Raw genomic sequence first — 15297 nt, forward strand, 5'->3', positions numbered from 1 at the left:
GCTGGTTTATCTGGGTGTTTTTTTCTTTTTGCTTCTACTGCCTCCAAGTGGCCTACCAGTGTAAATGGCTTTGGATAAAATCGTCTGCCAAATGTATAAACATAAACATAAAAAAAAAAAAAGATTCTACTAAAGATGCAGTTTTGAAGGACTATGATTAAGTTAAAAGCTAAGGGCTTTTAGCTTTAAAAAAAGAAGGGGGGAAAGAATTACAGCAGTTACTGTTGATTTAGTAGCCTCAGCTGATATTTCAAATTTCTGCACATATATTAATCTTTGTAATACTGTTATGTAGTGACCCTCAGACGTTGCCTCTCCTATAGCAGACACACACCCGTGTGCGTGAATATGTGTGTGCACGCAGGCGTGTGTAAAGACGACACAAACAAAGGTAACGCACGAACTGTTTGTCTGAAAATATTTCTTTTGCATAAACGCCGGTTTGAAACATTGATCATTTCTTTACAGGACAATGATCTTCTGGATACATGTAAACACATTTTAATGACAGAAAACTTTCAGTTCTGATCAAACCTTTTTTTTTTTTTTTTTTTACCCAGCTGCATTTGTATCGTTCTTATTTAATAAAATTGCATCTGGAATCTTTATTATCAAGATATTAAAAACAATGAATGCATTACTAAGAAGCCTGGAAATATTTGACTTTTAGTTGGGTAAAACAGTCTGTAAATCAATGACTACACTTTATAATGGCTAGAAAAAGCACTTCATGCTCAGTTCCAATGTACAAAATATTTGAATGTTTAGAGCCAGCAGCAATTGAAAACATTTAGCAACAAGCGGTTTAAAAACCTCGCAAACATACGACAATGTAAATAGACACACACTCACTGTTGTCACTGTTAATTTTTTCTTTTTTTACACAAAATATTTAAGACAGCAAAGGTTTTCATTCCGAACAAACCAATGTTTATAAAACATCTCAATATTATTGTCCAGATTTCATCCGGACATTTCATGAAAAGACGACAGTGTCGGTTTGACAATCACCAAAGTGCAATATTGTCCACTACACTGACGTACACACACTTGGAAAAAAAAAAAAGAAAAGATGGATTGAGTATTTAGTAAAGAAACACCTATTTCAGGACCCAGGCAAAAAAAAAATCACTGCAAAGAAGTTAAGTCAAGTAGTTGATCACAACACTAGAGCAGAAAAAAAAAATCATGAAATTTCTGATGATTTTAAAGCGTATTTGCAGTCCTTATGTCCCTCTCTTAGATGAAACCAAAGAACTAGCCCTGTCAAAAACAAAGGCGAGAGTGGAATCCTTCTATGTTGGGTTTCCATTGTAATTACAAGTATTTCTATGACATATTTATATGCAATGTCAATTGTGCCGTTTTCTTTGCAAAATCAGCTGACAACAGAAGTAGAAAGTTTGAGTTGTCAATCTCTAAATTCCATTAAAGCTCCGGAGCGTAAACATTCATCCATTAATCAGCTATAATTGCTTTATCCCTTAGACTTTACTCGACATAGTGAGTCATGGGCTGCAGCCTGTCCCAGCTGACACGGAGCGAGAGGTGGGGTACATTAAAAACATCCATGCTCACAATTACAGGTAAATTAGAATCATGGATTAACCTAGCATGCAGGTCTTTGGACAGTGGGAGGAAAATGATGAAAACCAACGGAAACGACATGCAGACTTCACACAAAAAGGCCCCGGCTGACACAGAACCTTCTCGCTGTGAGGCAACAGCGTTAACCACTGCATCACCATGATGTGCTGCACAAACATTCAGCTCAACATGTTTCATCTTTTGTAGTTTTTATCGTATCAAAGTTTTTGCAGCTGCCAACTGTTTGAAATGTAAACAGTCCCCAGAGTTCATTACTCCCACATGCCTGGCATCCTTTGTTTGATTAACTACAGAACCAGACTGATTTTCATGAAACAAACTGCCTGTATATTCTGACCAACACATTGAATAGATAAAAAAGAAAATTTCAGCATGAATGTCTAAGTTATATGTTATTTTAGTACATGACCATCTGGTTTCTGGAAGTAGCCACTCCAAACATCCGTTTGGGTTCCAAAGACAAAAGGTCTGGAGCCAAAATGTCACTGATTATAGTGAATTATGAATTTGCTCCAGTTTTAAAATGACAACAGTTTCAAATGCTTTTGTACAGTTTTGGTACCTGTAATATGTGCTTTTTGTTCAAACTCTGCTTCTGTTGTTTGGTGAAAACGCAGGGTGTGTGTCAGGGATTTATAATAACAGCAAAACATCCTATCCATGTGACTTGTGGAAGTCTTTCATTAGTAGTTTTTCCATTTTTCCCAAATCTAAATAAAAACATGTGTCTGTAAATGCTTTCACGCTAATTATTCGTTGGGAACTAACACTAAGTTGTGGGCAAAAGAGAAATGTATCATTTATTTTTTTTGAGCTATTCGGACTTGATACACCTCTCATCCAAAAAATATATTGCACATGTTAAACTTAGCAAAGTTTCAAGTCTGAATCCCAAATACCTCATGATACATGCATGCAGCTGCCCTGAAAAAGGCTTAATACCAAACACAAGTCAGAGGTTGAAAACCATAGAGTGCTGTCTTGGAATCAGAAACACACTATGGAGGCACATGTCAACTCCACACAGTTGCCAATTGACAAAGAATATGGGATTCTTCAGTGTTTTAGAGGAAATGAAACAATGTTTTTTTTACAGCTAAAAGTTTGGGCCAGAAGTGTTCACCAATCTTCACTTAGTGAATCTGTAGTACTATCTCCATAGGGAGGAATGTCCTAGCAGTTCAACAGTCCACGTGACAGGGGAAATGCTGTTTGGCTCACAAACATCCCTGCTCACTCTCCGCTTTATATGCAGGAATGGTCATGCTGAATTTTGGGATAAAGAGGTTTGGAGAAGAGGCTTTTTTTCAACTTCAATTCAGCCTCTGCTCCCTGGACGGGAAGCTTTGTCTTCACCCTTTCAAATGTCACTGTTATGACAGATAGTCTTGACTCCTCCGCCGTCGTTTAATGCCAACTTCACCGTTCATGCTGGTCCTCGTGCTTTCACCCCGCCTCCTCTTTGTCTTCCCAGTCTGTTCAGAAGACACAGTGTTTCAGATGAAGCACAAATGACGACAGTCGTCTAGAAGAAACCTCGCATTCTGAGATGGGTCATTAAATCAAGTACTCTTCATAAGTTTGTCCATTTCATGATGATGTCTAAAACTACTTCTGAGAAAAGAAAAAAACCTGTAAAATACACATATTTTCGTCATAATCCTCCATTTCATTGTAATCCTTATATGAAGGTGAGACAATCTTACTTAACACTAGAGGTCAGTATAATACAGAACATGCACGATATGCCAGTATAGTTTACCATCAGAATGTACCTAAAACCATAAAATAAATAAAGGAGTCAATCAGGTGCTCCTTTAAAAGGTCATAAAACTCCAGGGAACAAAGTGTTCTCTCAAGCAGTTATTCTTTATTACACTATATACTATATTAGCTACTTAATGCGTGTGTGTGTGTGTGTGTGTGTGTGGGTGGGTTGGGAACTAAGTGTTTTAAATAATCATACTACTTTTAAATGTGTGAATCTTCAATGCTCTTGTATCTTAAAAATGGCATAACAGGGACAAGAAAAGGAAAATAGAAAAAAAAAGAAAAACAGAAAAGGACAGGAAAACAAAAAAGATAAAAACAGGAGAGGGTGACTACTGAACTATATTTAGACAAGAATAGTAAGTTCACAGACCTTGTCGTCCTGCTCGGCAAATTTCTGGAACATGTTGCCATAGATCTTTTTGTCCTGTTCATGATGTTCCTTAATCCTGTTCTGGCAGATAGAAATCTGAGCACGAGCTGCTTGATTTGAGGGGTTGACTTGCAGCACTTTCTGAAAGTCTGCCATGGCCAGGCTGAACTCGTTGCGGAGGAGCCTGGCCTCCCCGCGGCGAAACAGAGCCTTCTCGTTACTGTCATCCAGATCAATTACCTTCCACAAACACACGCACAATGGAACAGTATAGTTCAGTAGCAGTTAAACACACAGTATAAACCAAACATCCAGCAGCTACAACGAGGGATGGATATGTCATCAGGGTCATGCAGCTCACCTTGTTGCAGTTTTCCACAGCTTGTGAGAACTCATTTAGCCGCAGGAAACATAACGCCAAATTGAGGTGGGCTGTCAAAACATGGTCATTTATCGTCTTCTGCTGCTCTACACCAAAACCACACTCCATCTCCAACCAGGAAATGATGCGCTGATACTGGATGACTGCCTGGTGGTACAGTCCTGCCTAATAATGTAATATAATAACAAACTGTGAAGATACGAACAAGAAAAAAAAGCAAAAAAATGGTCGCTATGCAAACTTTACCTTAAAATATTGATTCCCTTTATTTTTCACTTCGCCAGCCAAATTCAGCTTTTCGTCCAGGTCCATTTCCCAGGATTCTTTAGCCTTGTGCCAACACAGTGAAACACGGTGAGTTTTATGTATGTTTGAAGTCATCAGCTGAATTTACAAGTTTGTTCAAAATGGGCTTGAATTTGTATTGATAGGAAATCAACCTAAAACAACTCCAACATTCGTTCTTATCAAATCTAATATAATAGAAAGTTAAACCATGGAAAGTTGAAACTAGCGCTCACCCTTTTAAAGTCCTTGAGGTTTACTTCATACAGAATATCTTTGTCTGGTCCAACTTTGTACTCCGGTTTACCTTTGCTTCCAAAGCCATAACTGTGAAAGCCACAACATTGTTCAGAATATTGACGAACAATCAGAAACAACAAAGAAGCACTTAATTATTTCTTCAATTCAAGATACCATGCAAATAATGACGACAAAAAAAAGAGAAAAAGGAAAAAGGAAAGAAAAAATAATCATCGCTCACAGTTGGTTCCATATAGGCGTGAATTACAGAGATGGTGGTGTGTGTGATGGCATACATAAAATATCTACATATTCAAACTAGATGCTACAAAATGAAGACCATAAATCTGGGCACTTTAGTAGAGTTTTCTACACAGATAGAGCTGCTTGTGTGGGAATGGATAGCTCTGATTTATGCATAAACAACTGAAACCAGTTCCACTCTGAAGATAAATGTGGATTTTTAAAATCTGAGTTATAGAAGCACTTGTTTCTTTTGTTGTTTATGTTCATCTTTCAGGCTTCTTTCATTGTTAGTTGACTATTTCCTGGCGTCTTCTCAAGGTTTTCAGACGTTAGTGTGCAATGAATTCCTGGTATTTAATCACCAGTAGACTACTTTGTAATGCTTTTGCCTGAAGTGACTGAAGGGGAGGGTTGGAGTGGGCAGGGATGAGGGACTGATATTACGTGGTTTGAGAAAGTACATCGTGTGCTTTGTGTTTCTGTTACTCATCTGAATTTCTATGTTTTTCTCCATGTATATAAGACTTCTAATTCAGGGGATGATAGTGTGTGGCTCAGGTTGTAGTGCATATGTGTTCAATATACTATTCCAAGCACTATGCCAGTCTTACTTATATTTCAAACAACTGCCCTTTTCCAAAGTGTGTGTGTGTGTGTGTGGGTGGGGGGTATTGTTGAAAAAATTCATCTGGAATTCATTTGGAGCTGGGAAAAGTTTTTTAAAAAAAAGCTAATTCTAAATAATTTTGTTGTATGACCAAATGAAAATAATATACTATTAGCAATAATACTTAACATCTAGGTGCAAAAGACAAAATATATGCATGTCTTATAAGAATGATGAGTTTTAAGCTCATAGACGAGTACTAGCTGTTGACTGGTCTGCAAAATGTATAAGAAGGTATGTCCAAATTGCATCCATCTGAATGCTATGATGCAGGTTTTCCTAACAGAGCTTTAAAATACTAACACGATGAGCAGTGTTTCTCACTTCACCTGAAAGTGGCTTATGTTATGGCTTATTAGTGTGCATTATTTTATAGAATTTCTGGATGATTTTACTGCTCACATTTTTGCTAGACATGTACAGTAAAATGTAGTAGCAATAGCACTTCTAAAATGCAAGATGTTGGTAAAGAACAAGAGATGACATTCAAATAAATGTGGGGTTTTTTTTTCTGATGGGAATTTGATATTAACTGAAATAGAAATTGCACACAGAGAATAAGTCACTGTAAGGACACTGACAGAGTAGACCCATATTGCACACATTTCAAGATTTGTATGTAACTTACTTTGGTTTTAAGTAAAGTAAACAGCACTCTCCTCTTTGCATCTTGTCCATAGCTCGGTCCACTCCCAGAGGAACACCTTGATCTTCACCTTGTCCAACTATGAAGCTGACGTCCCTGCAGTCAAACAATCGGCCATCACACCGTCCCTCCAGGTGTACTGTTGAAAAGATGTCACAGTTTTATCCTCTGATTATATTATTTCATCTTCTAGCTATTTGTCAACTGGCGCAATTTCAACAGTTATCTGTGGGAAAATAATATTGCTACCGTCAACAGTTCCTCCTTCATTGGGGTTACTGTAGCCTTCCCCTTTGACCTTTATTCTTCTGAAGATACCACCATCAGTTGTGAGCTTCTCTCCATCAATGCTGAGCAACTCCATCTGTTTTGTGGGGAAAACATTTCATCAGTGTTCCTCATAATTACAAATACATGACAAAATACAAAAAACTCAATAGAGAAACTCTTTATACATACATATATATGTATATGTATATGCCATATATGCCTGAGTCAAAAATCAAAGTAAAAAATCTAATATTTCCATTAATTTCAGTTGTTGGGTTGCTGTTCTTGAGAATCCCACTAAAATCTGCCACAGCGTACTTTGTCAATGTAAATGTCATTCAACCTGCTCATTTATCAGTTCTGATGGTGAAGTTAAGGTTAGTTGTGAGAAAGTCTAAAAAAGCAAAGTAGGCTACAGGAACTGATATGACAGATAAAGGAGACTGGAGCAACTGTTTGTTGTAGCTGCTTATTTCCGTGGCAGTTATGCCAAAAAAGCTAGTTTTTTTTTAGCAGAGCAATTCAGTGACGAAGGGAACAATTTCAGCGAAAGTGAGAAAATGAGAGGATCTCGTACACCGAACAGGTAAATGATGTGTAGTCTAGTTCAAATAAGACGTAGCTGTGAATATGTTGCCAATTGAAAACAAGGCTAGCCAAAAAGTTTGACATGGTTTTGTGTGAGCTCTTTAAAAATTCCTTATATATATTGAATAGTTCCATAATTGCTCTCAGACACAAGTTACATGAAAACATCACAGGACCTACCAATAAAGCAACTTTAACTCTAAAACAAGATTTTCTACATAACTACTGCACCCTACTCTTTATGAGGTCATTTTATGTCATATTACTTTAACTTTGTATGTTTTTTTCATCATTCACTTCTGGTTTATGCAGTATCTCTCACCTTTAGATGGAAGATTTTTATTGGCTGGCAAATTCATTACTTTAAAGGTTTGCTTGTGTGACATATGATGATTCTTCACATATCAAGTTTACACCTGGCTATTACAACTCATAGCTGAGGCCTAAAATTGGCGTTAAATGCCTTTTTTTGCCATTATTGACTTAAATATATACTGTGGCACCCAGACAATGCCAGCTGTTTGACTGAAGGAAGAGTAAAATAGACAAACCAGTTCATTTTATGACCCGACTGTTCCATCTTCAAAGACACAAGGTATGCTTCTAAATGATCAGAGTACCTTGGAGTGACGAATAACTAATTCATGGCACAAATGGCACACCTACCTCAAACATGACTGAAGCGCCGGGAGGAATTTTGCTGGCATTTCCAGAAGCTCCATAAGCATACTCTTGCTTACAGAGAAAGGTGGAAACCTCACCTACTTGCATGGTCAACACCCCAATATCCCAGGCCTTGAGGACTTGTCCTGTGAGAGCATAAAGGTTCATCATACAGACTCAATCAATATCTCACAACAAAGAAGATGATGAGAATTTAAAGGTATAGTTCAACCATTTTGGTAAAGACACTTAAATCAATTAGTTCTTTGCTGAGAGACATAAAATGTGAGGTTAGTGCCCGAGGACATTATATTAGCTTTGGATATAGAATATCCCATATTGAACTATCCCTAAAATAAGACACCAGCGCAAGTTACTAAATGATTAAGCATTCCTCCTTTCTACCAAAACGTGGTTACTTATGGGCTGTCAACACAGGGAAGAAAATTTAAATGCTGAGAACCTTAGCGAAATCAAGACTAACCAAACCTCTGCCAGAAGATATTATCAGACCATGATATAAATCCAAAAAAACATGACACAACATGCCAAAAGAAACACAACAAAACCCACAAGCCATGACAGTAATGCCTGTTGGTACCCACCTCTGCCCACATTGAAGCTAAAGGGCTCTTTGCGATCTCGACTGCTGTCAAATTTCTTCCCAGTGAGCAGTTTTCCAGTGTAGTGGACTGTGACTTTGTCACCAATCATCGGCCCCTCCCCATCGAGCCCCTGACGCTTCACAACCTGTACGCAGAGAGATAACCTTTGCAGTTAGCAAAGAAACCTAAAATTGCATCAGCTGTAAGATCTAAAGACAAAGTCATGATTTATCATATGGTGGTAAAATGATTTTTGCCTGCAGTAAAAATGTCAAAACTGAATCAATATCAATAGACACCTTGATAACTCCTCGGTCTTTATTTGGTGTTACATCAATGCCTTTTGCAGCAAACAGGGCTGTGGCTGATGGGCCATCCATGGGCAAATCCTGATCAGTGGTCATTTCTGCGTATGGGCATCACACGGTAACACTGTAAAAGATATGAACAAACACAAAAGCCAGCATGTTAACAACTTGAGGACTGGTAATTATTCAAATGTCCTGGTGTCGCATGTTTTCACTTTGGGAACTTAAAGCATTGAAAATGACATGATATAAAGCAAATTTGTGGAGAAGGACTGGAAAGTCATAATCCTGGATAAAAAAAATGTAAACCAGCATCTCTATAGTCCCTTCGGTAAAAGCAACTTTTTCCAGTACATCATACAACTTGTTGCTCTTGAGGGATACATGCTCTAAATCTATTTCCTCTACTGGAAAGGCATTTGAATTATTTGCTGTTAACATTGACCCCAACTGTCTGATCCCCTCACAGAGTAAGTACTGTAAAGCTGTGTTAAGGTGGCAGCATGTTGCTTTCTTCATTCATTCAACTTTTTTTCTGTAATCACAGAAGTAAAGCAAGTTGTGCTCTTTAACAATCTATAAATGATATCTGGACATTTTACTGGCACCAAAATTAAACCTGAGCTACATTCAGACGCCCTTGCTGTTCATTTTCTAATGAGCATTTCAATATTAGTGTAGTCTTTTATCTGAGAGTTTCATACACAAAGGGAAAGCGTGGGCTCAACACACAGGCACTCCGTGCTGATACAGATGCATCATCACAAACTGATCAATACACTGATATGGTATCTTATCAGAATTTGAGGTTGTATATTGTTTGGTTTTGTCTGACCATGCTTTATCACTCAAATGTTGATTTTTTTTTTTTTTTGGTCTTCTCTTGTAGTAATTTGATTCATTTAGCTTCATAAAATAACTGTGAGGGCATTTGTCACCAATGTTTAAACTCTTTTTTACACTTTTATTCACCTTACAGTGTCATTTAAATAGTGAGTGCACTGTAATTATCATAAAGCTTTCTCTGTGGAATAATATTGATCAATAAGATAAGGAATTCCAGTTGCTGTGATGAAAACAATTATGAACAGTACAGAAGATACATATTATATAGATCCGACATCTTTTGTTTCACATGGAGCATTCAGGTTCAGCAGCCAGCCTTGCAAACTGTCAGAAGATAGACTGAAACTTGAAATGCATTTATCTGTTTGATACCCGAGTGTTGGCTAACATCATCACAAGTCCTATCATGTAAACTCAGTTATCGACTGGACTTGGCCATGATTTCAAACATTACCCAATGTGTATACGAATCAGAATGTCCCCAACATTCTAGCCAACATGATGCCAGAAGAGACAGAGTTTCATCACTTTCACGTGCGTTTCACATCCATTATCAGGCGCTGAGCCGACTTTGCTTCACGGTGAGTGGGCTGAATAAACAGAAAAATATTTGATTTAGACACTTTTGCCATCATCGATGTCACAGTTTCACTGCTCTGACCTCTTGACTGCTCGCTGTTTCAGAGTTTCACTGTGAGCATGACACAAGTAGCTCCTCTACACACCCACTCATACAGTGGGACAACAGGTAAGTGACGTAAATGTGTTATTTGAAGCTGATAGATTTTTTGCTCATCTAAAACGTCAAATCTGGAAAAAGTATGAAAAAAATCTAATCTAAAAGCAACTATGTATATCTTACATATACGTTTTAGTTTACATTTATCATTTATTCATTCATATATTCATTTAGATGGTATAATAGTATAAGAATTGAGACAGGGGCTGTTTGTATTTAATGAAAAAGATGATGAACACTTAGCAGGTGATTATAATCATGACTGGTACAAAAACAGTATTCAGCAAAGTTGTTGAGGAGCAAAGAGAAACAGTATTTTCAGAGTATTTCCCAGTTTGTCAAAAAAAATTAACAAAATCATTAAATTATTGACGGAATATGGAGAAATTTTAGCGCATAAGGGGCAAGGGTAGTAAGCTGGACACCCATGATTGTTTATCCCTCAGACAGCACTGCATCAAGGTCTGACATCAATGACAGTGGGAAACCTTTGTCAAGCACGATGAAGTTATGTTCACAAATTCCACTTGAAACTTTTCAATCCTAAATCAAAGCCTTATTTTAGCCTTGTTCACAGGCAGTGTCGACTTCTGAGGCATCTGGGATGAACCATCACACTGGAAATATGTATTGTGGTCACACCAAGTGTCTGCAAAGTCCAAAAGCCAGGCTCTGTGATGGTATGGGTTTGAAATAATGCCCTTTGCCATTTACACCTCCATGATGCCAACATTAAAGCAGAAGGGTTCATATAGATCTTAGAGAAGCTTATTCTGCTTCAAAACAACACCTTTTCCAGAGACAGTCACGCATTTTTCAAAAAGACAACATAAAAACCCCAGTCTGCAAACATTACAAAGGCATGGCTGAGGAAGAAAAAGGATACTGGTGCCGGAGTGGACTAAATGCAGTCCCAACCTGTCCTCAACAGAGAATGTGGGGAGATGTTTGAGAGGAACTGTCCCAAATATTTTGGTGTTACAGTTGTGAAATACAGAAATTCATGTAGATCATGTCAGCAAATCAAATTAACCTGACAGGACAAAAACAAGGAATATCTTTATGCTGCGTGCAGTGAAATGAAAGTCCAAATAAATATGAGATCCAATGTGTTTTTATCTTTTTATCATTTCCCTAACAACCCAACTTATTCCCTAACAACCCTAACCTTATCAAATAATTAGTTTGCGAAATTACAAAACAGCCACACAATTTTATAGAATAGTATTTTTTTTATACGAAGCAACTAAATATAATTTGAACTATCTAACACTGGTGTCAATTCAGCAAGAGGGCAAAACAAAAGCCTTTTTCACCAGATCAAATGAAAGCCATATTTAGATATTAATAAGCAAGCTTCCCTTAAATGTAAAGTGGTGTCTTAACACAGGCAGCAGCACAAGTGCTTTTCCTGAATGAAATTATGCAGAAATTGGTGATGATAAGGGATAGGTATTTGAAACTTGATCTTTCAGAAATATGCCCGTACCAAAAATGTTCAGTATGTACCCTGACAGACAAACAGAAGTTTAATGCCAAAGTCTCACACCTTAATGTGACCGAAAGAATTCCAACACAAGCTTTGCCAGAGCAATAAAAACAATAACAATATGTTGCTGTTAAAAGCTGCTAAATGTTGCCTCTTTCATCGCAGTAGCGCACATTGTCAATCTGCCCAGTTATACACAGAATTATCAGTCTGCCTGGCACAACAATCTCGACATTGATTGAAGACAATAAAAAAAACAACTTGGCTATGTTATACATGCTGGCAAACACTACTGGGTGACTATAATCACATGCAGCAGCTGAGACATTAACGCTTGCTAGCATAGTGTCAGATCACAGCTGCTCTGGACCATGTTGTTACTAAGATTAGCACTTTTGGTCAAAGTTGTGAAGGAAAACAATTTCACTATTACCATGAGAGAGAACCCACGTCAGTAATACAGAGAAGTAGACGCGTCTTGAGGACTCACAATGCTAAAAAAAAAAAAAAACCCGCTCCATTTAAAAGCTTGATTAAATTTAGACGTGCAACCTTCTGAGCCCAAACTGGCTCTGCATCAGGTACAGAGAGTTTTCTGAGTGTAATTAGGTTATTCTTTTCTAACATTCCACAGTGCAGCGAAGGTCAGCAACAAGAACTTTGTGTTTCTCACAATGACAAATGTGTCTACACAGGAGACAATAAATTTCTATTTCAAAACGAAACCACTGCAAGCGAAATATGCAACTCTGACTGCTTAAAAGGTAAATGCATAATTCTTAAATTGCTGGTTCTATGCTTGTAAGTATATAGACGCTGCGTTTTGTGTTTATGTTTACAAGATGAGATGTTTGATGGTAAGAGATCATTTCACTGCTGGCACAAATGTGACCTTTACTGCTCCGTTTCTTATTAAAAACACTGAAATCAGGTTTAATTTGATGAGCCATGTAAAAATCTTGATCGAAAAGGCCACGGGAGTAATGTGAGACTCAGGATGGGTAATGCAGAGCGCTGATCAGACAGTTTTTTGGGCACTTAGGATTTCCACAATGATGAGATGAGATGATAAACTTTGATCAACAGCAGGTTACTTTGACAGAGAGGAACAGCAGCTCTTATTCTCTGCCCTAATATTGCAGGGTTTCTTTTTCCATCCGTTGCTTTGTCTCTGAGCTGCCTTACATCCAAGATGCCGTGAAAGAGCAGATAGAATTTTTTTTTTTGCTTAGGTGACAAGCTTATTAAAGATCCAGTAAATAAATACATGCGATTAGCAAACAGCACTCAGCCTGAGTCACAAGTACCAACACTGTGTTTTCAATATTGATCAAGAAATAGAGTTGATCTGATTTGAGTGATTTCTTATAAACCGTAAGCCACTGCATCTTTCATGAGCCCAAACCCACAGGGTGAAGGCACAAAGATCTGTCTCACAGAAATTAGTTTGCTTTGCTTCATCAGTTTTTTTTTTGCCTCTCTCAAACATCGAGTGCATGTACCCAAGACCAGCACAAAATGTCCATCCATCAGTAGCAACACCTTGTCCTGTATCTTTTACATTTCCTGGATCTCATTTTAGATGTAACACACACGTTTGTCTACGCGTGTGTCTCTGAACACAATGTTCTTTCTATTCACAGTTCCCCACTGGCAAAGCCTGACAATGTTAACCAATCTAAGACCCCCTCACGTACAAGCGGGCTTAAATGTTTGGACAAAGACAGTTTTTTTCACATTTGTCCAGGTTGAACATATATTTATAGTGAAAAAATTATACAAAGTGTGTGTGTGTGTGCGGGGGTGGGGGGTGGGGGGGACGACGACAAACACAGTGATGTTCTAACTAGGTATCATCTTAAATCATTTCTCATAAGGGAAACTTCCCGGATGCATCAGTTTGATCTTTTCTAATATCTTGTTCCTAAACCAGCATGAAATATATACAACTGTGACACACTGTAAAAGGAAACAGGGTACAAATAGTTACAACACAGATAAGTAGGCATGTAGACTTCATGTACCAAAACTAAGATACCCTGTGGAGGAATGCAGGAACAGAACACAATGAAGCAAAGCTCACATCCACAGACGCACATAGTGTATCTGTACATTCTGTCTCACATCCGTACTTGGCTGCTGATTCATACCTGAACATTTGAGTACACGCTGTGCAGGGTAAGCCTATACACTGTCATCTAAACGTACTGACGGAGCCTTTTTCAACAGGACAGGGTGTTCAAATGATGCAGGAAAAACTTGTAAAGCTGCCTTTATTCACATAACTTTTTTTTTACATATGCTGCTAGAGTGGAGAAGACTTGTTCTTTGTGTACGTTTCATGTGAAATGGTGCCACAACCTCTAATTTAAACTTTTTTTCAGGTGTTAGGCAAATAAAAAAACAGGGAAAACCTCTTAAATATATCTCTCAGTGGACAAAAAGGTCTATCTTACACTAAAAATGCTCTTAGTTTCTTAGAAGGTTTTGCCTCAGTCCATTTCAGATGGCCACCTTTGCTTATATCCCCCACCTGGTCTTAATCTAAATACACCCATAGATTTAGAGTTCCTCACAAACTACAATCACGCCCTGTAATGTGCAACTTGGTGAAAATGAATCAGCACATAATGAGGAGTTAATGTTATAATTCTAAGAAACAGCCAGGAAGCCTGTAATTTATAAAGAATCACCTAAGCCTTCTGGGATTCTGGATGTTCTCATCCACCTCCGCTGGGACCAACAACCAAGGACCACATTCATACACTCTCACCTACACGCACACACACGCACGCACATTTCTCGTTATTTTTCAGAAGCAAAAGCTTTAACTCGTGCGTCAAAATTCAACATCCATTTAAAAATACTACTTTTTTCCATAATTAGGCAGACTTTGATTTAAAGGCAAATCATTAGGCTGTGTTTAACAAGTGTCCACGTAACTCAGTCAGGCTTGAGCAGAAGCGCTAAAAAGCCGATATACCTAATGACTTAATTAACTCCTTCATCAAGTCTGTTAGTGACAAAATATTCAGTCATAAGTGAGAAAAATAATAATAATAAAAAAGACTTACATCTCTTTGAGAACCGCTTATAAAAATTCTTCCCCCAAACCGGCCGACTAGGAGCTGAAAATTCACTCAGTCAATGTTAGAATGCTCCTCTTCCTCCTCAAGCGTGTCTTTTTTTCCTCTTATATCGTGTTCAGCAGGGTACCAAGTGTTCTGTCCATGTGGTTATTAGGTAGCGCTCTTTTTGTCTTTAACCCACCCCCTCCTCCTTTAGCTCTGTCCTCGCTGATGAACGTGCCGGTGTAGTAGCCACATGGAGCTCTGACTTCAAAATGACACTGGGGAGATACTGTAGAGAGGCAGAGATACACATATAATAAAAAAAAAAAGAAAAAAGAAACAGAGAGCGGGGGGGGGGTAGAAACGAGTAGAGTTGTGGGAGGGCGTTTAGTGTAAAATTAAGGGCAGGTCTTGGAAAGCAGCCACAAAGTAACACAATGTTCCGGCTGTACTGTAGCTGTACCGCTGCCGCTGCTGATGAGAACACTGTGTTCCAATAGA

At 38.1% G+C, this 15297-nt stretch overlaps 1 protein-coding gene across 4 annotated transcripts; it reads right to left on the bottom strand.

The window, feature by feature from the left end:
- Positions 1-401: 401 nt before the first annotated feature.
- Positions 402-15104, bottom strand: fkbp5 (FKBP prolyl isomerase 5). 4 transcript variants are annotated; one of them, XM_072382052.1, is made up of 11 exons: positions 14800-15101; positions 8643-8775; positions 8344-8488; positions 7742-7884; positions 6467-6581; positions 6200-6356; positions 4655-4745; positions 4380-4463; positions 4113-4298; positions 3752-3991; positions 402-3083 (listed from the first exon to the last, which is right to left on the bottom strand). In XM_072382052.1, the coding sequence occupies exons 2-11, from the start codon at positions 8745-8747 to the stop codon at positions 2982-2984; spliced, it is 1368 nt and encodes a 455-aa protein (XP_072238153.1). In that variant the 5' UTR covers positions 8748-8775; positions 14800-15101; the 3' UTR covers positions 402-2981. The 4 variants fall into 4 exon arrangements, with proteins under 4 accessions (XP_072238153.1, XP_072238154.1, XP_072238156.1 ...); XM_072382053.1 differs by lacking the exon at positions 14800-15101 and adding an exon at positions 9952-10062; XM_072382055.1 differs by lacking the exon at positions 402-3083 and adding an exon at positions 3132-3222 and having other exon boundaries at positions 14800-15104.
- Positions 15105-15297: the final 193 nt, after the last annotated feature.

Source organism: Leuresthes tenuis, unplaced genomic scaffold, assembly GCF_036924035.1.
Source record: "Leuresthes tenuis unplaced genomic scaffold, fLeuTen1.0.hap1 SCAF_3, whole genome shotgun sequence".
NCBI classification, from domain to species: Eukaryota; Metazoa; Chordata; class Actinopteri; order Atheriniformes; family Atherinopsidae; genus Leuresthes; species Leuresthes tenuis.

Excerpts from the sequence above, each read along its gene's own strand:
- fkbp5 (XM_072382052.1), bottom strand. The coding sequence starts at position 8,747 with ATGACCACTGATCAGGATTTGCCCATGGATGGCCCATCAGCCACAGCC. Across the intron at positions 4,464-4,654 it reads ACCTCAAGGACTTTAAAAGG|GCTAAAGAATCCTGGGAAAT; the intron begins GTGAGCGCTAGT and ends TGTTGGCACAAG. Across the intron at positions 3,084-3,751 it reads TTGCCGAGCAGGACGACAAG|ACTGGGAAGACAAAGAGGAG; the intron begins GTCTGTGAACTT and ends TCTTCTGAACAG.